The sequence below is a fragment of the Rhinatrema bivittatum genome, chromosome 4 (genome assembly GCF_901001135.1).
Source record: "Rhinatrema bivittatum chromosome 4, aRhiBiv1.1, whole genome shotgun sequence".
NCBI lineage: Eukaryota > Metazoa > Chordata > Amphibia > Gymnophiona > Rhinatrematidae > Rhinatrema > Rhinatrema bivittatum.
Genome location: NC_042618.1, coordinates 327,845,636 through 327,872,586, shown reverse-complemented (window position 1 = coordinate 327,872,586; position 26,951 = coordinate 327,845,636). Strand labels below are relative to the sequence as shown.

The 26,951-nt window shown below is 46.5% G+C and overlaps 1 protein-coding gene across 4 annotated transcripts in view; it reads right to left on the bottom strand.

Moving 5' to 3' along the window:
• The window catches only part of MYH10 (myosin heavy chain 10), a 461,218-nt gene that overhangs the window by 218,662 nt on the left and 215,605 nt on the right, over window positions 1-26,951 (bottom strand). For all 4 annotated transcript variants that reach the window (XM_029600341.1, XM_029600340.1, XM_029600342.1 and 1 more), the window contains 2 exons: window positions 14,556-14,729; window positions 6,339-6,512 (listed from right to left, as the gene is read on the bottom strand). In XM_029600341.1, the coding sequence (XP_029456201.1) occupies window positions 6,339-6,512; window positions 14,556-14,729 (348 nt within the window). The remainder of the gene's footprint in view (window positions 1-6,338; window positions 6,513-14,555; window positions 14,730-26,951) is intronic.

Below are 26,951 nucleotides of genomic sequence, written 5' to 3'. Positions count from 1 at the left end.
ATGTCCAGATTAGACTTCCCCCAATTGAGGTCCAGAGGCTGATTTGGTGGAAATGCCAACAGATGTGATCTATACCCTCTTCATCTTATACTGAGGAGATAACGAATCTGAAGTTACACCAGACCAATGGTTTACATAAAACTTTAGCCTGCCTCTGACTGGGTACTAGGATCCATACATCGCTTTCCATTAGCCAAATCTCCATCCCTAGTTTTCAGTTGGATGCTGGCTGTAGCTTAGGAGCCTTCTGCTGCCTCAGATGAGGATGGGGTGTGCTATTGTGCACAGGACCGAAGGAGCGTGATAGGATACCTCCTCTTCTAGAAAAAAGGTTCAGTCCCTCACCCAGGTATGGCAGAGGAAAGCAGGTCTGTAGTGACTATGGAGAACTGCTGAAGGGTTGCACATTATTCTGTGCCACTGCTTCCTTCACACTATCACAGCATGTTCCTCAGGTTGAAAGTCTGAAGCCTGTAGCAAGGCAAGTCTGCAGGCACCAATCCCTATAGCAGAGACTCTCAATGTTTCAAAATCAAAGGTCGACCTGGCTATGAGTTTCGTACACTCCATTCCCTTATCCACCAGTGACTGGAGGTCCTCATACCATTTCTGGGGAAACTGCTTGGCCACCTCCTAGCATCTTTAGCTGGTCCTACACATACTACCCATGAAGACCTTGGTAAGAATCAATTCCCTTGAAAATCTTCCTCCCAAGAATATCCACGGGCACAGAGGAACAAGTCCTAGTCTTCTTGGCCCTCAAACATGGATTCAACTATCATGGATTCGTGCAGTAGATGCCCATTTTCAAAATTTGGAAGCCATCTGGATGAGATAAATTACATTTGCTGCCTTGCTCATGGGAGCCACAGATAGGGGTGTTCTCTCACATCCTCATCTGTACTTCGTGAAGGATCTTGTGTACTGGGACTGCCGTGATCTCCTTAGGAGGTTCCATGAACTAGAGGATGTCCAGCAGTTTGTTCCTGGTTTTATCCTCCTTCAGTAAAAGGAAATGGAATTGCCTCACTCATTCTCTAAACAAAAACAATAAAGAAGAGGTTCCTAGGTGAAATTTTCTTCTTTCTGGAGAAGGGTTGGAGAGGAGATAGGTCCATTCCTCTGAGATACCCTAATGAATACTTTAAGTCTGATCCAGACTAGAACACCTGGGAGAAGACTCAGATGTTGTCCTTCCTGTAGTCAAGGCCTCAGAGAGGGGAATGTTTGTTGGGGCCTAGAATCTGAGGAACCCCTGTGCATTGGTGAAATTCCCTTTGCTGATGGGCTAGAAATCATCATCAGCACAGCTGTCATATTTGTTGATTGCCCTCTATGAACAGACATCTGTACCAGTGCTGGTACTGGGCTAGAAGGCAGTTGTAGAGACTCCAACAGTGGTTGGACCTCAGCCTGCATTAGCATTGATGCAGGGGCACCAATGCTCTAAGGTCCTGCTCAAAGCCCACTGGATTTTCCTATCCAGCTCCTCAACAATTGCCAATGCAAACATCGGTTGAGAGGCAGAAGGGGAAGCCATGTCTTCCTGGGCAACTGGAGGTGTGTCGATGGCAGACACTTGGATCCTTGGAGTCTGCTGCAGTTCCCAGGGATGCACATACGATGATCTCACCTCTCTGTAGGACCACTTTGGGGTATTCACTGATGTAGCCACAATGTTGCCACTCCTGGCATCATGCTCTGATAGAGACCAATGCTGATGCTTCTTTGCCTTTGCTTGATGCTCAGCATCTGAACTTCTCAATGCCGAAGTTGAAGCCATCAAACCCTTGGTCTTCTTCAGATGGGAAAAAGATGATTATCCCTGCAGTCCTCAATATTTGATGCTGAAGGGGGTTCAATACTTTTCTGATGTTGATGCATCACTAGCATCTGATACAGCTCCTGGGTCCTTGTCTGTCTGTCCATGGCCGAACTCACTGTGATGAAATGCTTCGCCATGAGCTACACCTGGGATCAGCAACCCATAGGAGTTATGGCCATGCACTGACAACACCCCAGGATATCATGCAATGCCCCCAAGCACAGGACAACTATATCATGCGGGTCCATGATATCATGACCCTTTCACGCAGAGGGCATCCCTTGAAGCTGCTGGCCATGGCTGGATGAAAAACTAAAGAAGCAAAATTGAACTTTATGCCGAGTGGTCAATTCCCCTTGTACACTGGGCAGTGCACTGACCAGGTGCAACAACGGAATGAAAACTTACAAAAATAAACCCCTTACCTATGAACACTAAGGGAGAAAAAACTGTGGTGCTTTACGCAGAACAATTTCTCTCTAAAGGAAAGAGCTGGAAAGAAATGATCCATGACAGGTAGGCTCCACGGAAAAGATAAGACTGAGGGATCCCATGTGGTATCATGCTAGAATGCATACGCCCACAAGGGCATAGTCAAAGTTTCATAAACTGACAAAGTTCCAGGCCAGGCCTATGGCTTGGACTTCCATGACTGGAAGAGCTGGTCTATCTTGTCAAGTCTGACCCCTTCGCAGTCATCTGGGTGCACAAGTGGCAACCTCAGATGTCATGCAATGCTTCCAGGCAGAGGATGCACACCTCATGAGGATCAGTGATAGACATGGTCCTTGCGTACTGGGGCATTGGCGAAAACCAGACGTGGCCATGATGGGGCAAAACAAAAGGGCCACAAGTAGAAGGTGATGGCGGTGTGCATTTTTTTTTTTGTAAATGGTATTTTATTATGTGTATCGTTATATTTACAGCAACAAGTGTAACAGATTAGGATATATACCACAATGATAACATATATACACTTGATTAACACTTTAATTCAAACAGGCTAGAAGCTTAGCTATAACCCAGAATTCCCCCCCCTCCCCCCAAGAATGAAAGAAAGCTAGTAATGGGGATTTATTGGCTGTCCAGCTGTATATGGGTCTTTACTGCCTAGACCGCCACTGTAAATAGGGATTCCAGATAGAGGAGAATCTGGGGAGTGTATAGTTTTTACAGGCAGTAAATATATATAGCTCACATCTTGTCCAGTTTTACACTGACCAATTATAAGGGTGGGGTATTGACTGATTTCCAATCAGCTGCTACTACACATCTAGTTGCTAAGATGATTTGGTGAATCAATATCCACTCACTTGTACAGCAGTCTAAAGGTAAGTTTAATAGTGCATTCTCAGGTGATAAATGTATCAGGAGATGTAGCACCTGCTGAATTAAGGAGACTGCCACCCAAAAATCATACAATTATAGGACACTCCCACCACATATGTAGACAGGAACCTTTGTCCACATCCACTCCAGCAATGATCTCTTCTAGTTGGGTAGGCTTTATTTAATCGAATGGGTGTAAGGTGCCATCTCATTAAGACTTTATAACTATTTTCTGATAGAAGAGCAGAGATGGAACTACATTTAGTATTAAGGAAAATCATTTCCCACTCCTCATCTAATTCTCTCCCTAAATCAAGATTTCCACACCTTTAAATAGGCAGGTTTCGTGCTGGGGTCTTTATTAAGGAGATTGTATATCCTTGAAATTCCCCTTCAGCCTGTCAGCTTGTTCGCACCAATGCTCAAATTGGGATTTTCCTAAGGACAGATCCTCCCCTATTCTTTCCTGTTGTAGGAAGTGTAACTGTAGGTATTGAAACACTTCATTATTTGAAAATTGATATTTTTCTTTAATACTAGAGAAAGTTAAAAATCCCTCAGGTCCCCATAAATTCCCTAATGATGAAATCACTTTCCAGTTCCTGATAAGATGGGAATTCCACCCTGGGGCAAAAGAGCTATTATGAAACAAGAGGAGCTAAAAACAAAATACCTTCTACCCATTAAGTTGGGTTGCCATTGCTTCCATATTCGTAGAGTAGTGTTCGTTGTTGGGGGAAGTTCTTTATTAACTATCCAAGTTGGGCAAGGCTGCCATGTGAGGGCCCATAACAGCATACAGCCCAAAAAGGATTGCTCTATTGCTACCCAACTTTTCTGCTCACCTCTTTTATTCCAATCTATGATAGCTCTTGTTTGGGTAGCAACAAAATACCTCCGAAGGTTGGGCACTCCCAAGCCACCTCTCAATTTAGATCTAAACATTACACTGTTAGTCACACTAGGCGGTTTTCTTTTCCCATATAAAAGCAAAAATATGTTTCTGCCAGCACTTTAAAGCAGGAGTGGATATATGGATTGGTAGCCTGGGATATTAACCTTCCCTTAAGGACAGCTTTTCAACATTCCCACAGTAGGGAGGGATTTTGCTTGTCTGTCCCAATATAGACCTCATATTCTGCAATTGCATCTGTTATTGAGAAGCAAAAAGCCTCGTCCTCCAATAGGGTGCCATTTAGCTTCCAATATCTCTTCCTGGGGTCTATGCCTGACATCTGTAACTCTATCCATACGGGGGCATGATCAACCCAAGTTATCTGACCTATATCTACCCCAGTAATCTGCTGACTAATGGCTTTATCCACCAGAAAAAAAATCTATCCTAGAATAGGATTTATGGGGGTTAGAATACAAAGTATAATTTCTGTGCCTCCAGATAACCAGCAATTCCCATTTCTGAATATAGGATTTAAGGCAGTTCCTACTTAGTTTTGTTCCCAAGCCGCCCCCCGTTGAGTTGTCCAGTCGGGGTTTATCGTTAAATTAAAATCTCTGGCGATCACTAAATGTTCCCAAGAGCTTATCTATGACATCTATAAAAGCAAAATGCTCTAGATTCGGGGGGTAGACATCCAGGAGGAAGTAAATCTCATTTCTAGCTTCTATTTGTATTAGCAAAAACCACCCATTAGGGTCCACATGGGTCTTCCAGCGGTGGGTATCTGAGTGGCGGGCACCGAGACAACGCCACCATGGGGGGGTAATCGAAAAGAAACTTACCTGAAACACCAAGAATCCTAACTAGGGACACAACGGGAAGACACAGAGAGGGACCCGGCGATGGATCGAAGGAAAAAAAAATGCAAAGAGCAAAATGTTTTTACACATGGCAAAACAGCCAAACTGAGCTCAATCACACCGTGAGGCTTACAGCTCCATGGAAGAAAGACTGAAGAGGGACCCTGCATGGACGTATAGTATAGGGCATGCTGGGCATACTCCGTGTGCCTAGCATAAGTTCTAGAAACTTTGACATAAGTTTTCAGCATCGGGGCTCCATCTGATGTCGTCACTCATGTGTGAGGACTACCACCCTGCTTGTCCTTGGAGAAAAACATTTAACAGAATCATTTTAGATGTACAGAATAATCATGCTAAGCTCCAAGATGTGTAGCATATAATTAAAAAAAAGGTTTTAACAAGTTCCTGGAGAACAAGTCCATCAATGAGGGACTATATAAATTTGGATATCTCCACCTCTAACTTGTGGAAATGAGCAACATGAAATGTATTTTCCTATTAAGATAAGATGGGTTCTTCCAAGAGAACTGGACTGGCCACTACCAGCGACAGGATAATATAGTGAAATGATAGCAGATGAAGACCAAAATGGTCCATCTAGTCTTCCCAGGAAATTTTTGTTTTCTTTTAAATTGTATTTTTATTTTATTTTATTTTTAAGGGTAGTAGCAACTGCTGATCTGTGCAGGCCTCCCCGCAAACCTTCTGTTCAGCTTTCAGCACAGCTTAATGGAGCATTGATCTATTCCAGAATAGCACTTATGTTTTAAGTTCAATGTATGTGCTTTTGGTGTTTTAGCAACGTAATCTCTACAAAGGTCCCTGAAAGCCTTCAATGTTGAAAACTAATACAGAATGCCAGAGCGTAATGCTGCTGAAAGGGCTCATGGTCTGCAAAGTCAAATTTTGCATATATATCCATTTCTAAAAATGATTTAACAGCTATTTTAGCTCATGGATGCAGTTTAAACCGCATTTTCTAATATGTCCTAAAATAAGAGCACATTAGAAAAATATGATGAAGAGGATAATATCACAACCGGTTCTCAACAACAAAAAACCCCCCCCACAAAAACCTGGTGTTCTACAAACTGCGCAAGCTGAAATATTAGTGGGACGAAACTGTTCTGGTTTCGTTTCACCCTGAGCGAGAGGCTATTTTCTCATTAAGGCACCACAATGCTTTCTGCAATGTAAACTACAATGAGACTTCAAAGCTCTCTACACAGGGCTACTTATATTCTTGCTACAGCATTGATCGGGTAAATTTCATTATGTTTTTTTAAAGCAACTTTGCAACTACATGAAATTTGTATCTATTTCAGAATACTGACTTATCCCTGAGCCAAACAGTGTAACATTTACTGATAAACTTACTTGCTAGGGTGGAACCAGGGTGTAACATTCATCATGTGATCCTTACCTTGCCAGCATAATGAATAATGCAGAAGTCTGCCTTGTCTTTCAGCTGCCTTGGTTTCTGGAACTTAGAGTGGGAACCTTGTTCTTGGACCAGTTTGTCCACAAAGGTCTTGTCGGTGGCTTTGGGAAACCAGCATTCTTCATCCAACAAGGCCAGGACACCAGGAGGATTAGCCTAGTAGAATAAAGCTCAGTTGTTAACTTGTTGCATACAAGAGAATAATGAAATGTGAAATTTGGTACATTCACCATAAAAGTTGGATTCTCCATTTTTAGTTCAATGTAGCTGGAAAAATACTTACTTTTCCCTTATTTTAAGCTGAGGATTTTTTTCCCCTTTTCAGCTGTAAAGAAGACATTTCTTATCTATTAATCTCCTTTCCATTAGTCCTGCTACAACAGCCCAATTATACACAGGTGGGTTGTTTCCTCCTACTAGCAGACGGAGGCAGAAAACACTGTTTTCCAAGCATGACATCACTTTTATTCAGGGACAGAACAGCTCAGAAGGAAACCAGTATACATCTGTCAAAGCTGCAAATCAGACCAAAATGTTCATGAAAGATGAAAACTGCATACCACCAAGATGGAAAAAGTCAACCTGGGGAAAACAAATCCTCTAATCTCCACTATCCTGTATCTATTTCTAAAAAAACTGTCCAAAAGTAAGCAGCATAGGAGAGACACAATTATATACAGCTAGATAAACCACTGAAGACTCCCACATAGAGAGGCCTTGCTTCCCAGGTGGGTTCAAGACTAGCGTAACAGAACTAATGGAAAGGAAATTAACAGGTAAGAAATTTCTCCTTCCACTTCATTCTGCTAAACCAGTCCGGTCATGCACAGGTGGGAAATACAAAAGCCCTACTGACTCGGATGGGAAGCAGCAAGGGCTACCTTGTGAACTCCAGTCCCATAGGCAGAGTCCTCTTTGGCAAAAACATCCAGTCTGTAATGTTTCACAAAAATATGAAAGGAAGACCATGTGGCCACCCTTCAAATGTCTACAGGCATAATCAACAGTACCTCCCACCCAAGACGATGACTATGCCCTCGTAGAGTGCATGTAAACTAACTCAAATAGCTTCTTACCACAAAGCATATAGGCAGAGAGAATCGCCTCTTTGATCCAGCATGCTAGAGTGGCTTTGAAAGCAGCCTCACCTTTTTGCTGTCCTCCAAACAAATCCAAAAGTCTGTTGAACTTGCAAAAATCATTAGTCACCTCCAGATAACGAATCAGCAACTTACAGACATCCAAACATCTCAGGGACCTTAATTTGTTTCTGCACTCTGCACGAGAGAAGGCTGGAAGGGAGACTGAGTGATTGATGTGGTATGTGGATTTCACTTTCAGACGAAAGGACGGTATCAGGTGAAAGTGATTACATACAACATAACTATGAGGAAAGGATCATGCCTGAAGTTCCAGTATATGACTAGAGGAGCAGATAGCTAGCAAAAATGCAGCCTTTAGAGAGAGATCATTAAGAGATGCATGTTTCAACAGCTTAAACAAAGGCATGGCTAAGGCCTGCAGAACTAAGCTAAGATCCCAATGGGAAAACAGCTGGAAAGGAGGCCACAACCTTTTAACGCCCCTGTGAGAAACTGAGCGGTGTTTCCCTGGCTGAAGACAGAAAGCTACACTGACTTCAGCCTTTTCAAATGCAGATATTTAGCAAACTCCTCGAACAGTGGACTGCCTACCTTAGCAGTATTCACGTACACACACACAGGGGCTGTAGACTGCCTTGTTTCTGGTCAGTATATACTCCATTCTGGTTTGGACAGAGTGCTTTGCAGGAGCTACCGTCCTCAAGGAAGCATAGAAGCCTCCTGAACACAGCTGGGCTTACCCTCTCAAGCTCCCCAGCTGGTCCCTCCACAGGACTCTCCCTACCTCAGCAGGGTCCCACCCACAAAGCTATCTCCCTCTGTGGGATTTAAGGCGGACCAGGTCCCATGCCTGGTCCCGCACAGGTTTAAAGGGGAAAACAGGGTCACTGATTCAGCCCCGAAGGAAACGAGCCACATCTGAATGGGCCACTACTGAAACTGCTCAACTGCCCTCTGTTACAAGAGATGGCAGTCACATACACCTTTAAAGAATTCAAGGCTATGCCTTTTTGCAGACCTCTCTGGAGGAATGCAAAGATACAAGGAATCTCGGACTGCCAGGGAGATTCTAAACGACTCCCACAGGAGGACTCAAACACCAGACTCTGGTATAGGCTAGCGACATGGAAGTCTTCTGAACCTTCAAAAAGGCTGAGCCTGAAGAGTAGCCGACCCTTCTGACATTGGTTCTAAGTCTCCCTCCCTGGAGTTTCAAATCGTGACCCTTAGTTCTACTAAATTGTTTCCAATGGAAAAGGTCTGTTGACCATGGATCATTAAAACCTTTCAAGTATCTGGTCTGTATCATATTGCCCCTGCTCCTCCTCTCCTCCAGGGTATACATATTCAGGTTCTTCAACCTCTCCTCATAAGTCATTTGATGGAGACCTCTCACCATTTTGGTCGCCCTTCTCTGGACCGCTTCCATCCCATCTGTCCCTTTTGAGATACAGTCTCTAGAACTAAACAAAGTACTCCAGATGAGGCCTCACCAAGGATCTGCACAAGGGAATTATCACTTCCCTTTTCTTACTAGATATTCTTCTCTATAAATCCCAGCATTCTTCTGGCTTTAGCTATCTCCCTGTCACATTGCTTCACTGACTTCAGGTCGTTAGACACAATCACCCCAAGGTCTCTCTCCTGATCTGTGCACATCAGCCCTTCACCCCCCAAAACATACAGTTCTTTTGGATTACCTCACCCCGGATGCATGACTCTGGACTTCTTGGCATTGAATCCCAGCTGCAATATCTTTGACCACTCTTCCAGCTTCCTTAAATCCTGTCTCATTCTCTCTACTCCTTCCAGCATGTCCACTCTGTTGCAGATCTTAGTATCATCCACAAATAGACAAACTTTACCTTCTATCCCTTCTGCAATATTGCTCACAAAGATGTTGAACAGAACTGGTCCCAACACCGATCCCTGTGACACTCCACTTAACACCATTCTCTCTTCAGAGTAGGTTCCATTAACCATCAAACGTTGTCTTCTATCCATCAACCAGTTTGTAATCCACCTTGGAGCTCACTCCCAAACCTCTCATTTTGTTGATGAGTCTTCTATGTGGGACCATATCAAAAGCTTTACTAAAATCCAAGTAAATTACATTGAGCGCTCTTCCCTGATCCAGTTCTCTAGACACCCAATCAAAGAAATCAGATTCGTCTGACAGGACCTTCCCCTGGTGAATCCTTGCTGCCTCTGATCGAGCAACCCACTGGATTGTAGATAGTTCACTATCCTTTCCTTCAGCAGAGATTCCATTAATTTTCCCACCACCGAGGTGATGCTAACCAGCCTGTAATCTCTAGCCTCTTCGCTGCTCCCACTCTTGTGAAGCGGGACCACCACCGCTCTTCTCCAGGCACCACACCCTTATCCAGGGATCTATTGAACAGGTCACACAGCAGATCCGCCAGCATATCTCTGAGCTCTCTCGGTATTCTGGGAAGAACCTCATCAGGACCCATGGCTTAGTCCACTCTGTATAACCCCCCATGGATCATATGGAGCCTCCGCCTCACTGAAATCCCCGGGTGAGGTCAGTGGGGGGACTCATGCTCACTACCCTTGGCCTGGGCCCCGAGGGCACAGAGGCCCTCGGCACTGGAGCCAGGAGTGGCAGCCAAGGTGCCAGAGGCCTCGATGGCCCAAGAAACACAGAGCCCTCCTCCTCAGAGGAACCTGCAATGGTTATTGCCCAGGAGGGGGAGACAATGATGGCTGCCAGGATTTGAAAGGCTCCCAGGCACGTGCTGTGTAGGGATGATATCCAGCAGCGGTGCTAGGATTGAGGGAGTAGGCTCTGGCATCAGTGGTGGTACCGGCACCAATGGAGCCAGTGGGTTCAATTCTCCTGAGGGCTCGGAGCACTGCCAACTGAACCTTGCGATCAAGCTCCTCCTTGAAGGTCGCCATAGGTAAGGCAGGTGAAGGAGGAGCAGGCGCCACTAAATTGCCCTCGAAACGAAGGTGATCGGTGCCTGGCACCAACATGGGCATTAGGTGGGGAGCACCTCAGACTCCCAGGCTCAATCGAGGGCAAAGCCTAGTCTCTGCGGGGCTGCTTTGGGGGCAACACAGCCGATTCCGGTGCCTTCCCGGAACCAGTGCCATGCACCAGTGGCGACCGGTGACACTGCTTCCTCGATCTCCCATGGTGCTCAGTCCGCTCTTTTCCTGGCAGCGAGGAGGGCACGTAATTCGATGTCCTGGAACATATCCTGGAACATGACAACAGCTGTCGATCCCCGGTGCCCCTCTCTGGAGGAGGACCCAGTGGAGGGGGGGGGGTGGACATTGATGGTTCAGTGTCCAAGGGCTCCCCCCCGTTGATGCACCAGATGCCGGAATGGACGGCCCCGATTTCCTGGAGCCAAAAAGTTTCTCCATTTTTATCCAAATGCATCAAATGACCTTTCAGGGTCTTCTGGTAGCAGAACCTGCAACCCCGGACATCGTGCGATGCCCCTAGGCAAAGAATACAAACTTCACGTGAATCAGTCAGAGACATGGTCCACGGGCACTGAGAGCATCGATGAAAACCAGAGGAAAGCAGAGTTGCTTCCCTGTAACAGGTGTTCTCACAGGACAGCAGGATGTTATTCCTCACATATGGGAGACATCAGGATGGAGCCCAATCACGGAACACTTTTGTCAAAGTTTCTAGAACTGGCACCTACTGGGCATGCCCAGCAATGCACTGACCCTTCATCCAGCAGGGGTTCCCCCTCAGTCTCGTCTTATAGTAAAAAGTACGTGCGAAAAATAAAATAAAATGTAAGCGAACCCAACTCTGCGGGGTGGCGGGCGGGTTTCGTAAGGACTAACATCCTTCTGTCCTGTGAGAACACCTGTTACAGGTAAGCAACTCTGCTTTCTCACAGGACAAGCAGGATGGTAGTCCTCACATATGGGTGAGTATCGAGCTGAGGACCAGGCAAAGCACTAAATGAACCCAAAAACGTGCAACAGGCAAACAACAGGGGTGGAAATTTGATTCGGAGGGCATCCTGAACCCTGAACGGGTTAAACTGAAAACAAGTTGAATAGAATAGACTGGCCAAAGATGGAATCTTGCCTGCCAGCCTTATCTAAGCAATAATGGGCTGCAAAGGTATGGAGAGAACTCCAGGTAGCGGCCTTACAAATATCAGCAAGCGGCACCTAATGGAGGTGCGCTACTGATGTCGCCATGGCCCTGATAGTGTGTGCTTTTACACGGTCTTGCAGTGGAATGCCTGCTTGCTGGTAGAAAAAAGAAATGCAGTCCACTAACCAGGAGGAGAGGGTCTCTCTTGCAGGATTTCCCAATTTAATGGTATCAAAAGAAGCAAATATTTGAGTGGATTTCCTGTGAGCCAACGTGCGATCTAAATAGAAGGCTAGGGCATGTTTGCAGTCTAAAGAATGCAGAGCCTGTTCTCCTGGGTTCGAATGGGGCCTGGGAAGAAAAGCTAGGTAGGATAATAGACTGGTTAATATGAAATTCCGACACTACCTTTGGTAAAAGCTTAGGTTGAATGCGGAACACTACCCTGTCATGCAGAATTTTAGTGTAAGGCAGATATGTAACTAATGCCTGCAACTCACTAACTCTGCGAGCAGACGTGATAGTGAGAAGGAAAACCACTTTCCACGTGAGATAACGGAGATTACAAGAGTGGAGAGGCTCAAACGGAGGTTTCATGTGCCGTCGCAAAACTACATTAAGGTCCCAAGAGGGGGCCAGAGGGTGCAGTGGAGGTTTTAAGTGGAGCAAGCCTCTCAAAGCGTGTTACTAAGGGTTGTGTCGAAATAGAACATCCCCCACGCCTTTATGAAACGCGGCTACTGAGCTGACATGCACCCTGATGGAGGAAGTTTTCAGGCCTGCCTCCAACAAGTGCCAGAGATAGTACAGAAACTTTGCCGTGAAACAAGTGAAGCGGTCCAAGGACACAGACGTACACCAAACTGTAAACCTCTTCCATTTGGAACGATAAGACCTTCTCGTAGAAGGCTTTCATGAAGCTACCAGGACTCGGGACACAGACTCTGAAAGGTTAAGAGGTTGGAATATTAACCTTTCAACATCCAGGCAGTCAGAGACAGGGCCTGGAGGTTGGGGTAGCATAGGCATCCGTTGTTCTGAGTTATCAGAAGCAGATCCTTCCCCAGAGGAATGTGGCGGCGTACTAATAAATTCTGGAGGATTGGAAACCACATCTGGCGTGGCCAGTGAGGGGCTATCAGAATCATTACGCCCTTGTCCTGCCATAACTTCACAAGAGTCTTTAATATGAGTGGAAGTAGAGGGTATGCATAGAGGAGACCGCTGGCCCACGAGAGGGTGAAAGCGTCTCTTGGTTGAGAGTGGTGGCTGCCAGTGAGGGAGCAGAAGTTTTCTACTTTGCTGTTGTGGACTGACGCAAACAGGTCCATATGAGGGTAACCCCAACGTTGGAATATTGTGTCCGCTACTGTGGGGTTGAGAGACCACTTGTGCGGAAGAAATGTGCGGCTCAACTTGTCCGCCAATACATTGTCCACGCCCGGCAAATAGGTGGCTCTGAGGTGCATTGAGTGGGAAAGGGCCCACGCCCATATCTGTGCAGCTTCCTGACACAGGAGGTAGGAGCCCGTTACCCCTTATTTGTTGATGTACACATCGCCATCTGGTTGTCGGTTTGAATCCGGATGGTCTTGTTTGAGAGGCAATCCTGAAAGACTCTGAGGGCATATCTGATTGCTCGAGGCTCCAGGTTGGAGGCATCCGTCAAGGAAATTTGAGGTTCTATGGCCTGAAAAGGAAGGCCTTGAGTTAGATTGGAGGGTTGCATCCACCAGGCCAGCGATATTCGGAGCTGTGTGGTAACGTGAATAATGCTGGACATTGGCTGAAACGTGAACCCACTGGGATTTGAGAGTCCACTGCATGACTCATGGCTAGGCGGGCCATCGGCGCGACATGTACTGAGGATGCCATGTGGGCTAGCAATATGAGGAAATAACGAGTTGAGGATACTAGAGTCTGTAAAAGATGTGCTAGAGAGGCCAGGGTGAAAGCCTGATCTTGAGGAAGGAAGGCTTTCACCTGTAAAAGATAGGGTTTGGGATGGAACTATCTTGGATTTGGGATATTTGATTAGAATGGGGCCTGGGAAGAAGACTGAAGGAGGACCCCGCATGACCACGCAGATAGTGGCACACTCAGTGTGTCAAAGTTCTAGAAACTTTGACAGAAGTTTTCCATGCTGGGCTCCATCTGACGATGTCACGATGTGTGAGGCCTACCGTCCTGTTTGCCCTAGGAGAAACATCAACTCCTCATCCAGGAGCATTTTAATTAACTGTTTAGATCAGTGAAATGAACTCCTACTTTAATGCATTTTGATTTGTCCTTTTTAGAAAACAATGTGAAAAATGAACAAGCATGTCGAGACTTACAGACACTATATTGAACAATCCTTGCCCCAATGAATAATAGGAAACATTAAGAAAAAATCATACAACTCATTACCCTCCTTCCACAGTCAAAATAAAAATAAATAAATAATCACCGTTGTGTGTAAGACTGAGGCTCTATATCTGAGAGGCAAGGGGCTGTGATAGAGTCATTTTGTAGTTTTGTTTGGGTGATGAGGCTATTGACTAGCTATTCATTCTATAAATTGTTGGATGAACAAGGAAAAAGATAGGCATCAGAGTAGTAAAGGAAAGAATAGATTCAAAACAAAAACAGGCTCAGTATTTTGGAAACAAATTAGTAAATGAAAACAAAAGGCTAATGTATCCAGGTGTGATCTAGCAGTTTGTCCACACAAACCGGGATGGAGGGCTAGTCTGAATCTTATGAGCTTTAGTCAATTTGATGGTTTAATCTCTCCATGACATGATGTACTCGTTTATAACTGGGGACCAAGTTGTATGCTTTTTATAGCTGGGACAATTTCAATACGCTATAATCTTGGTCAGTGCAGTGTACATAAGACTATGCTTATAAACAGGGACCTTAGTTTTCAATTTTTATTTTCCCCAGGGAAATATAAAAATTGAAAATGAAGGAACCCAACATAAATTACAAACTTAGGACAGGCTAGATTCTTACAGGTCTTTCGATCAAATCAATGCAGGGCTGCAGGTCCAGGCCAAAGTCTATGAAGTTCCACTCAATGCCCTCCCGCTGATACTCCTCCTGTTCTAGGATGAACATGGTGTGGTTGAAGAGCTGCTGAAGCTTCTCATTGGTGTAGTTGATACAAAGTTGCTCAAATGAGTTCAGCTGTGAAGTGTTAAAAATTAGCTCATTAACACACCAGATCTGTAATCTATATTAAGTATAAAAAAAAAAAATCCACTCCTGGCTTTAGCAGTGTACGTATCTAGCTATAATGACAGACAGTAACCAGATTAGTGAAATATAGCAATACCTTAGGTAACAGCACAGCAGATTATTTTACAACACCTATATAGTAAGTTGTAATTAACTTTTGTTTAGTGCTGACTAAAAATCACCGCAAAGTGAAATACTTCATTTATTCAAGTGGCAGGTACAATATCAATGCCTATCAATATATCTCTACTCTATTCAGAAGAAATTCTCCACAACCAAGAGCAGCTTTTCATGTCTATTCATGCCATAAACTTCATTGACACTATTAGGATTATCAGCTGGGGATGGTGAGCTGCATGTTTATATATTTAAAATAAGCAAATACTTTGCAAAGTGTATTTTTCAAATTTGTAAAAAATGGGCACTGAGTTGACTCAAGTCAAAATGTGGTTTCTCTCTACAATCCTTACACTGAACATGCAGAGAATGGCTCTTATATGATCAGAGAATACTGAATTATATATATGTCCATGGGAAATATGTGATTAACTATGGTGCTATTTGAAAAAACGTTGCAAATATAGTTTTTAACAATTTATAAATACAGAGAAAGCTTTAACACCAGTTGAATGTTCAATTGTTTAAATTGGGACCTTCATACCACCCCATGGATGCTGAATATTTTATATCATTCAGTGTTTTCAGTGCTCAGGGTCATCTTTAATAATCTGTCCATAAGTAAAATATTTTACAATTTTCAGTAAATATAACAAGAAAATACTTCCCCTTCAAAGAGCCCAACATGATTTCGCAACTGCTGCCTCGGGGACTCTCCAGTAGTTTTTATCCAACGAGGAAAGTATCAATTCTATGTTGAAAGTGACAATTCATTTCTTGTGCACCGTGATAGCTTTGGCACTTTGGCTGCTTAGGAATCTAATGTGAGAATCTAGCCTGTCCTAAGTTTGTAATTTATGTTGTGACCTTCATTTTCAATTTTTATATTTCCCTGTGAATTTTAGTGTTTATTATAATAAACACTGAAATTTCTGGAGAAAATAGAAAGGGAAAACAAAGGTCCCTGTTTATAAGCATAGTGCACAAGAAAGGAATGGTCACTTTCAACATAGAATTGATACTTTCCTTGTTGGATAAAAACTACTGGAGAGTCTCCGAGGCAGCAGTTGCGAAACATGGTATCATGTCAGGCTCTTTGAAGGGGGAAGTATTTTCTTTTTATATTTCCTGAAAAACTTTCAAAAAAAACTTTAAAATATTTTACTTATGGACAGATAATTAAAGATGACCCTGAGCAGTGAAAACACTGAATGAAGGTCCCAATTTAAACAATTAAATCAACTGGTTATAAAGCTTTCTCTGTATTTATAAATTGTTAAAAACTATATTTGCAACATTTTTTCAAATAATCCTTTATTTTTCATTGCATGGGATTTACTAGACTTTTTTGTGATTAACTACAGTGCAACATTCAATCATTCTTACGTTCTCATTCAATGAAACTAATCCTATCCTCATGCCTATTTAGCCATGTAAAGAAGATGAAGGAAAAAGAATTGTGAAACACAGATATGCATTTAAGAGTTGCATGATAGCAAGTTTGCTAACCTGTAAACAGGGTTCTCCGTAGATAGTAGGCATATATTAGCTATTAAGACATGGGTGACATCCAATAACAGACATGGGCCCAGCTTTCAGCACTCAGTAAACACGGAGTATGTATAGGAGTTTCCATGTATATGCTGCCTTGTGAGTTCCCAAGTCTCTTTCACTTAAGCTTTGGTGAAGTAATTGATTCTCCACCGAGGAGGTCAGGTAATAAGGGCTCTAAAGGTGGTTTCATGAATTGAGCTAGGACTACACTGAAATCCCAAGGAACTAGAGGTTTGCTAACCAGAAGTTTGGAAAGCCCCAGTCCTTTCATGAATTTTGATACCAATGTGTGGAGAGGGAGATTAGAGCCCCTTCCATTTGCTGGTGATATGTCACAATGGCAGAGAGTTGAACCTTGACTGAAGAGGTGCTGAGGCCTGAAGATGAGAAGCAAAACAGACACTGAACAAATCCCTCAAAGCACAGAAAGGGTCCAGCTAACCACAAAATACAAAGTTGAGAATCTCTTCCATTTGGAAGACTAAGATCTTCTGGATGAAGGTTTCCTGGTAGAAATCAAAATATCACCCATCTGTCTTGGAAGGAGCAAGGATGAGACTCTGCACATTCAACATTCATGCTGTGACGACCAGCCATGCCAGAGCATGCCTCCCCCCCTGTTTGATGAGAGTTGGAGGTGCTCCCAAAGGAACATTGACTGAATTGACAGACTGATAAGATACTGATACCACTTGATGTGACCAGGCTGATGTTATAAGGATTATTCTTGCCTTGTCCTGAAGGAACTTCTGGATGGTCCTGGTAATTAAAGGAATCGGTGGGTAGGCATAAAGTACACTGATGCTCCAATCTAGCATAAAAGTGTCAAGAGCTGATCTGTGACTGATAGGATACATGGAGAAGAACAGGTTGATTACTGATGTTTCCCCAGTGACTAAATAAGTAGTTTGCAATTCCTTGATCTAAGGACCACTTGTGTGGATGCAACACCTTGCTAAGGTAGTCCGACAATTGTTCTAAATTCCCAGAAGGTAGTTTGTCTGAAGATGAACATTGTGATGTCCTGCCCCAAATTCAGAGGGCCTCCTGGCAGAGGACACAAGAGTCCAGATTTGTTATGCAGCACATGGCCACTTGATTGTCCATCTGGACCGAGAAGGTAAGAGAAGGTCCTTGGAGTATAGTGGAAGGCCTGCATCTCTAGGTGGTTGATTTGTAGATAACTCTCCACTGGGAACCATAATCCTTGTGTCCATATTGTTCCAATATGTATCACCCACCCTTTAGTGGAGGTGTCAGTACAGTGTCACTTGATTTGGTGGAAGCTGCCCACATATAGAACTTCCGGATTCCTCCACCACTGAAGGGATGCTCACGGGGGGACGGGACAGATTTGATGGAATAAAGGCCAATAGCCAAATTAGATGAGCTCTTCAAAGGCCCCATCCATGACCCCCACATGTGCAGATGAGTCAGAAAAACCGCTGCCACTGTATGACCAAGCAGGATCAAGGCTGATCTTACATGGCCCATCGCAATACGGTTTCTAAGGTACAGAGCAAAGCTTTCTCCTGAAGTGAGTATCCAGGCTACTAGAAACTGAGCTGGAACCAAGTTTGGCTTGACGAGGAACCTGAGAGATAGGAGGAGCAGTAGGTCTTTGAGGGAGTCAAACTCCTGATGGGGGTGGACCCATCACCAGCCAATCATGCACGTATTGGAACATTGAGACTCCCTGCTGACAAAGCTGTCACCACAAAGCATTTTGTTAACACTCTTTGGGCTGCAGAAACACCAAAGAGAAACACCTTGTATGGCAGTGTCTCATCACATCCAACTCTCTGATCACCTTGAAAAACACAACATTTTATACCCTTAATTTGGCTTCCGCAAAATTCCACAGTACCAAAACCCTCCTAATCTCCCTCACTGACACTCTCTTCAAAGGTATGGATGATGGGCACTCCTACATTCTTGCAATGCTAGACATCTCTTCCGCTTTCGACCCTATCAGCCTCAAGATTCTTTTAACCCACCTCTCTGAAATTGGCATCTCTGGCACCGCCCTTCACTGGCTTGAATCCTACCTCCATAATAGACACTACAGTCAAAATTGGTAACAGCGAATTTGAACCTATCAACTTAACTCGAGGTGTTCCCCAAGGCTCCTCCCTATACTCCACCCTCTTCAATATATACATGCTGCCTCTATGCCACCTATCTATAGTCTAGGACTCACTCATTTCACCTACGCAGACGACGTCCAAATCCTCATCCCCATTACCGAATCCATTTCTAAATCCCTCAAGATCTGGGATCTTGCATCAATCACCCACCTCCTGTCTAATCTTAACCTCTCCCTCAACTCCTCCAAAACTGAACTCATTATTTCACACAATCCCAACACCTTGAACACGACTGACATCAACACCCTTCCCCCAACACATAAGAGACCTTGGCCTTATACTAGTTACCCAACTGAACCCCAAAAAGTTCATAAGCTCCACTATGAAAGAATGTTACTACAAACTTCATGTCCTCAAAAAACGTAAACCTCTCCTCCACTTTAATGACTTCCGCACTGTCCTTCAGGCCTTAATATTCTCCAAATTAGATTATTGCAACTCCCTCCTGCTAGGTCTCCCTACTTCCATCATCAAACCTCTCCAAATGCTATAAAATGCTGCTGCCAGAATTCTCATTAACACCCGCAGAAAAGACCACATTACCCCCATACTTAGAGACCTCCACTGGCTCCCAATCTCCTTCAGAAGTCGCTACAAGTGTCTCACTATTATACACAAGACGCTTCGTAACCCTGACAAACACTGGCTCAACGACTCTCTACACTTCCACACCTCCAATAGACCCACCAGATCTGCATACAATGGCACACTACACACACCCTCTACTAAACCCACCTGCCTTCCACCACAAAAGAAAAAGCTCTTTCCATAGCAGGACCCTCAAATTAGAATGCTATGCCACCTGACCTACGGCTGGAACCCTGCCCCCACAAATAAAAAAAAAAACCCAACTAAAAACCTGCCTCTTCGTACAAGCCTTTGCATAATCCACCCCACCCTGCTCATATGCCTTGCAGTCTCTCCCGCTAACCCCACATTGTACTTATTAACTTAGTTTATTCTCTTTGCCACCCCTATATACCTTAGACTTTTCGTAAAATCCTGGTTCTTCTATCCTTCCGGTTCCAAATCCAGGCTTACAATGTTATGTTTTATACATTCTTACCTCCTTAACCAGCTCTACTGTTATTTGCTTTATGTTTATGTTTCCGTTTTATGTATAGCACAGTTACGATTTTTATATATTGTTTCTCCACCTGTTACCTGTAAACCAATGTGATGCCCGCGAACGTCAGTATAAAAAAAGCTTTAAATAAATAAAATAAAAATAAATCACAAACCTGAGGAACTTCCAATGGGTGGGGATATGTATATAAGCATCTTTCAGATCCAGAGTACACATCTAATCCTTTGGTTGAATGACAGGGAGGATCATCTAGAGGAGTTTCTTCTGAACCTCTCCCACACAAACCTCGTTCAGCCTCTGCAAGTCCAGTATGTCTCTTAATCCCTCCCTCCCCCCAAACTTATTGGGGATCTGGAAATATCTGGAATATAATCCCTGACCACACTCCTGAAGTGGGACAGGTTCAGTCACCTTCAACTGAAGCAGCAACCCAATGTGGTTGGGCACAGTGAGACAGGTGGAGCTGAAGACTGAAGTCCAAGATGTCAGAAGGTGAGAAAAGCACAAGTGGTGACCATTCTTCACATTTTTTCAGGACCCACTGGTCCTTGGTGGTAAGAAACCTTGCTGGGAAGGTGGCCTGAATCCATTCCCCCACTAGAGGAGACAGGTTCCAAAGTCATTGAAGACTGATCCCGGGCTAAGGTTCCATCTGCTGTTGAGCTTCTGGGTGACACCTTTTCACATGAAGCTGCTGAAGAGTAGGCAGAGTTCACAGACACTGAAAAGAGGAAAAGGGGAGTCTTTGACGAATGGAAGTTTGTACGGAAAAACTGGCATTGGATGAGGCTGGATGGTCCCCTGCCCGAGCTGACAGCGATCGGAAGATAGACTGATGTTCTTTAATCAATATGTATCACCCACCATCTCTTGAACTTCATCCCCAAATAAACATTAATGCTTGTTGTCTCGTAGGGCACTTGTTCACAATCATGCAAGCAAATCAGGCTCTTATAGAAGCAACCAAAATTCTGATCACAGCATAAAATGCTTCATAAGCAGAATAAGAGGTGCTTCTTGCATTCTTCCAAAATTCTCTTCAGCAGAAGTCCACCTGCTCTAAGTCTGTCAAATCCAGAGGAACTAGTTTTTGCACAAAGTGAGACGGCCCCCTTGCATTGTTTTGGTGCTGCTCGCCTGGAGTCTATGGTTTCCACATCACACTCAACACTGACCTGAGGCAGATACAGGAATCACCATAGCAAGGGAAGCCTTCCTGTGCATGCAGGAACAAGATAGGGATGATTCCTGCATCCAATACTCGACACCACTCCAGGATGAGAACTGGCTCCATTGCCCAATCTCATGCTGAGGCTTAGAGTTCTTACTCATTGGTGCACCTTCCTTAGGGCCTCCATCCTTTAGGTGTGATGATGCTGCAACCTAGGGACAATCTGACTGCGGCTATATTGGAGGAATCATGGTCTAAGCTCAGGCAGCAACAGCAGATGGCATTTATATCAGAGATGGACATTCAGTGCCCATAAGTGCAGGCTCTGAAGCTACTGAATGTGAGCTTCTTAGCCTTGAACTTTTCCATACTCACCTTAGTAACATATATATATTTGTTGTTAGAATGGAAAAGTTCTGTTTATGAAGCTGCTGAGGCAGCAGCAAAATATATGAGAAGCAACAAGTCCAAAAGGCTGAAAAGACTGTTGAGACATGTCCATGTGGTAGGGGCAGAGGGGCTCATAGGCAATGTGTGTGCAGAAACTCCCTCGCATGCTCAGTAAATTATTTACTGACCTCAGAGCTGGCTCCATACCGGCACAGTCAGATGACGTCACCCATGTATAATGGTTAATTCATGCTTGCCTGTTGATGGAGAAGCATTTCCTTTGGTATAAGTTGTCAACTATTCAGTTTAAGTAAAAGCAGCCATGCAAAATGAAGTGATTCTGTTGGTCCAAATGAACACAGGATTGTATTTCTTATACCAGACACTTTTAGCATTTATTAAACATCTATAGCATTTGTAGTTGAAGCTCCTCTACCCAAAGTGAATTTTCCAGCGTTGTGAACATAAGATATGCCATACTGGGTTAGACCAAGGGTCATTCAAGTCCAGTATCCTGTTTCTAACAGTGGCCAATCCAAGCCACAAGTACAGGAAAATTAGTTCTTACCTGTTAATTTTCGTTCCTGTAGTACCACGGATCAGTCCAGACAGTGGGTTGAGCCTCCTTTCCAGCAGGTGGAGACAGAATAAAACTTGAAGGATGCCCTATATCAGGACAGAGCCTATCCTCTACCCCTTCAGTATAACGTATGTCAAAGCATAAAACAACAAACCCAAGAATAGGATCAAGCAAGTAACTGTAAAGCTCAACGGAGCAAATACAGAATAATGTAGAAAAACATGGTATACCTATACGCTCTTGGATCAACTTGGTATAAGAAAACAACCAAGGCTTCCGGTGTAATTGCTCAGTAATCTTGCCCAAAGAAATATATGAAAATCTGCAGACCTGCAAGAAAACAAGCTTCGAGAGGACAGAAGACAGACAGGGAAGGGCGTCTGGACTGATCCGTGGTACTACAGGAACGAAAATTAACAGGTAAGAACTAATTTTCCTTTCCTGTACGTACCCGGATCAGTCCAGACAGTGGGATGTATCAAAGCTTCCCTAAACTGGGTAGGACCGAGACAGTCCCGCTCGAAGCACTTGCCGCCCAAAGGAACTGAACACCGGAGCGTGTACATCCAGACGGTAGTGCCGAGCAAAAGTGTGCAGAGACGTCCAATTGGCAGCCCTGCAAATCTCCTGCGGGGAGACAAACTGACTCTCCGCCCACGAAGTAGCCTGAGAACGCAGGGAATGGACTTTCAAACCCTCAGGGAGCGGACGACCTTGACAAAGGTACGCCGAGGAAATGGCTTCTTTCAATCAACGCGCAATCGTGGTCTTAGAAGCCTGCTTACCCCGGTTGGGACCACTCCAAAGGACGAAGAGATGGTCCGATACGCGGAAGTCATTAGTGACCTGGAGATAACGAAGCAAGATTCGTTTGACATCCAGCCGACGGAGGTCACCACCAGCTGTACCCGCGACCTCCTCCGGCGAGAACGCGGGGAGTTCTACCGACTGGTTGACGTAAAAAGCGGAGACAACCTTAAGTAAGAAGGAAGGAACCGTCCTGAGAGAGACCCCGGAATCCGAAAAACGCAAGAAGGGCTCCCGACAGGACAGCGCCTGAAGCTCGGAAATACGGTGAGCAGAGGAAAGAGACCAGAAAGACAGTCTTTAGAGTAAGATCCTTGAGCGTAGTGTGGCGAAGAGGCTCGAAAGGAGCCGCACAGAGAGCACGAAGGACTAGGTTGAGACTCCACGACGGACACGTGGTCCGAGGGGGGGGCGGAGGTGTCTAACGCCCCTCAGGAAACGAATCACGTCAGGGTGAACTGCTAAGGCATGACCGTCCACCCGACCCTGGAGAGAGCCGAGCGCAGAGACTTGAACGCGTAGAGAACTGAAGGAGAGGACCTTAGAGAGACCCTTCTGAAGAAAAGAAAGAATCAAAGGAATCGAGGCGGAGCGCGCAGGGACACCCGCCTCCGTAGACACGGACTCAAAAACTTTCCAGATGCGCACATAGGGCAGAGAAGTCGACTGCTTCCGGGCTCGCAGCAGGGTGGAGATGACCTCCTCCCTATAACCTTTGCGCCTCAGGCGACGCCGTTCAAAAGCCAGGTCGCAAGACAGAAGCGATCGGCCTGGTCGAAATATACAGGCCCCTGCTGGAGGAGACGAGGAAGATGACCGAAGCGCAGGGGCCCGTCCACCGCTAGATTGATGAGATCCGCGAACCATGGCCTTCGCGGCCACTCGGGAGCAACGAGAATCACCGGTCCCCGGTGGAGCTCGATTCTCTTGAGAACTTTCCCCACCAGTGGCCATGGGGGAAACACATACAGAAGGACGTCTGCTGGCCAAGGTAGATCCAGAGCATCCACGCCCTCTGCGCCATGCTCCCTCCAGCGGCTGAAGAACCGATTGGCCTTGGCAATGCGCAGAGTTGCCATGAGGTCGAGGTGAGGAGGACCCCACCTGTCCACTATCAGAGCCATGGCCACGTCCGAGAGCTCCCACTCTCCTGGATCGAGCGACTGCAGGCTGAGGAAGTCGGCTTGAACATTGTCTTTTCCGGCGATGTGAGAGGCCGCAAGGCACTGTAGGTGATGCTCCGCCCAAGCGAGGAGACGGCTGGCTTCTAAGGCTACCAGGGGACTGCGAGTGCCCCCTTGGCGATTGATGTAGGCGACTGTGGTGGAGTTGTCTGACAGGACTCGTACCGCCTTGCCGCGGATCAGGGGAAGAAACTCCTGAACAGCGAGGCGGACCGCCAAAGTTTCCAGTTGATTGATGTGCCAGTGCGACTGAGTCTGCGACCATGTTCCCTGGGTGGACTGAGAAAGGCAGAAAGCACCCCAGCCCAACAGGCTGGCGTCCGTGGTCACTATCGTCCACTGTGGAGCTTGAAGAGGCATCCCTTGCAGAAGATGAGGAAGAACAGCCACCACTGTAATTCGTCGGCAGTAGAATCCAAGAACGGAAGGACTACGTGGAACTGCTCTGACACTGGCTGCCAACGGGACAGCAAAGCTTTCTGTAATGGACGCATATGAGCAAAAGCCCAGGGGACAAGGTCGATGGTAGAAGCCATGGATCCTAGGACTTGGAGATAATCCAAGGCTGTCGGGGAAGGTAGGGCAATCAAAGTCTGGACCTGATCGATCAGCTTGAGGGCTCGCGCCCGAGGTAAGAAAAGCTTGCCTACTCAGGTGTCGAAGTGGGCTCCCAGAAATTCCAACTCCTGGGAGGGCTGAAGCTTGCTCTTGGAAAAGTTCACTATCCACCCGAGAGAGGCAAGGAGCTCCAAGACGCGATCCATCGCCCGCCGGCAAAAGGTCTCCGACTTGGCCCTGATGAGCCAATCGTCTAGATAGGGATGGACGAGAATCCCCTCCCGGTGCAAGGCCGCCGCTACTACCACCATGACCTTTGTGAAGGTGCGAGGAGCGGTCGCGAGGCCGAAGGGAAGAGCTCGAAACTGGAAGTCCTGGTTGAGAATGTGGAATCGGAGATACTTCTGATAGTCGCGGTGAATGGGAATATGAAAATAAGCTTCTGCGAGATCGAGGGAAGCAAGGAACTCTCCGGGGCGGACCGCCGCAATGACCGCCCGCAGGGTTTCCATGCGGAAGTCGGGGATCTTGAGAGCCCGATTGACCCTCTTGAGGTCCAATATTGGGCGGAAGGACCCATCCTTTTTGGGCACGGTGAAGTAAATAGAATACTGGCCGGCGCCAATTTCCCTTTCCGGGACTGGGACCACTGCTCCCAGATCCAGAAGCTTGGAGAGAGTCTGGACCACCGCGTCCCTCTTGGCCCGGCCGCAAGGTGAGAAAAGAAAGATCTGGAAGTTCCCCGACGAGGTCGAAAGCATACCCGTCTCTGATAATGTCGAGGACCCACTGATCAGATGTGATCTTGACCCATTCCTCGAAGAACAGGGAGAGGCGTCCACCGAGGTAAGGAACAGAGGAATGGGTCAGCTGAACTTCATTGCGTGGCAGGTTTAGTGGTGGCATGCACAGGCTGGCCCTCGCGAAAAGGCCATCTGCCACGAAAGGACTGTGACCAGGACTGCGCACGAGAAGACCCCCTCACAGAACCGCCCCGCCCCCCGAGAAGTGAAGCGACGCTGGCCCCTGAAGCGAGAGCGAGAGGCCGCGAAGGATCGGGAAGACTTAGGGCGGTCCTCTGGGAGCTTATGGACCTTGTTGTCAGCCAAGGAGTCCATAAGCTTCTCGAGATCCTCGCCAAAGATCATCTTACCTTTGAAGGGCAGCGAGCCCAGCCGGGTCTTCGAGGACTGATCAGCCGACCAGTGGCGTAGCCAAAGGAGCCTCCGGGCCGCCACTGCCGAAACAATCGCCTTCGCCTGGACACGGACCAGATCGTAGAGGGCGTCCGATACGTAAGCGGTTACTGCCTCCAGGCATTCGGCTTGTTCTGCCTTACCTGGCGGAAGCTCCCGGGAGCAGAGTAACTGTTGGACCCACTGGAGGCCCGCTCGCATCATGAGACTGCTACAGCAAGACGCCCGGACCCCGAGGGCCAGAACGTCGAAGATGCGCTTCAGGTGAGCCTCCAGCTTACGATCTTGTGAATCCTTCAAGGCCGTGGAACCTTCCACCGGAATCGTGGTGTGCTTGGCCACTGCAGAAACATAAGAATCCACTGATGGATATCGCAACAGCTCCAAGCCCTCCTCCAGGAGGGGGTAGAGCTTATCCATCGCACGCCCCACCCGAGGCGCACCCTCAGGAGCCTCCGATTCCCGCAGGATAAGGAGCTTAAGCATGGGGTGGAAGGGAAAGGCCAAGGCCGGAGCCCGGAGCCCTCCCAGAACCAGGTTCATATCCTTAGGGAGCGAGGCCATGAGATTATCCACGGAGGGACTATCCAGACCCAGTTCCTGCAAAACAAAAGAAGGGAGGTACTCTAATTTCTCCTTACGAAAAAGACGGAGGGCTCTAGGGTCATCCCCATCTAGGGGGAAAGCATCCGCCGGGTCCGAGGAAGCAGCGGGGTCCGAGGACACGGGAGACACCGGGGGGGGGGGGGGGGGGGGGGCACCCCCCGGGACCACCCGCACCCGAACTGGTCCCTGGGGCTCCGCGGCTGGTCCAGTGGTCAATGGCACTGAACGAGGGATTTTTGGCGGGGGGGGGGCAAGGGGGGGCTTTCATCCAGCTCATGCAGGCTAGCTAGATAAGATTTGTGCATGAGGAGGACGAAATCCGATGAAAAAGGGACCCTGGATTTGAGGGGGGGGGAGGGAAGGTCAGGACCCCCCCCCCCCTCCTGGGCACCCACGGGGGCCAAATCAGGGGTTAAATCAAACACATCTGGCCCCCCAGCCCCAGGGAGCACTGAAATCGGCCCAGATGAAAAATCCAAGATGGCGGCCGTTCCCGGGCTCTGCCGACCCGGGAAAGGCCTAGCCATGCCGGGAGGAGTGGAGCCCCGGGCTAAATTTGCTTGTCCTGCCGAGGAGGGACCTTCCCCACCCGGCAGGCAAGCAGTGCAAAGGCCCTGCCGCGAAAAACGCAAAGAGGGCAGCCCACAAGAAAGGCAGGCTGCCAGCCGGGACATAGCTAAGCCACAGCTGAAGAAAAAAAGCTGAAAAAAAAAAAAAAAGCTTGATTGACAGCCTGCATAGCAGAAGAGAGCAGGCAGGAAACCTGCTGCCTTC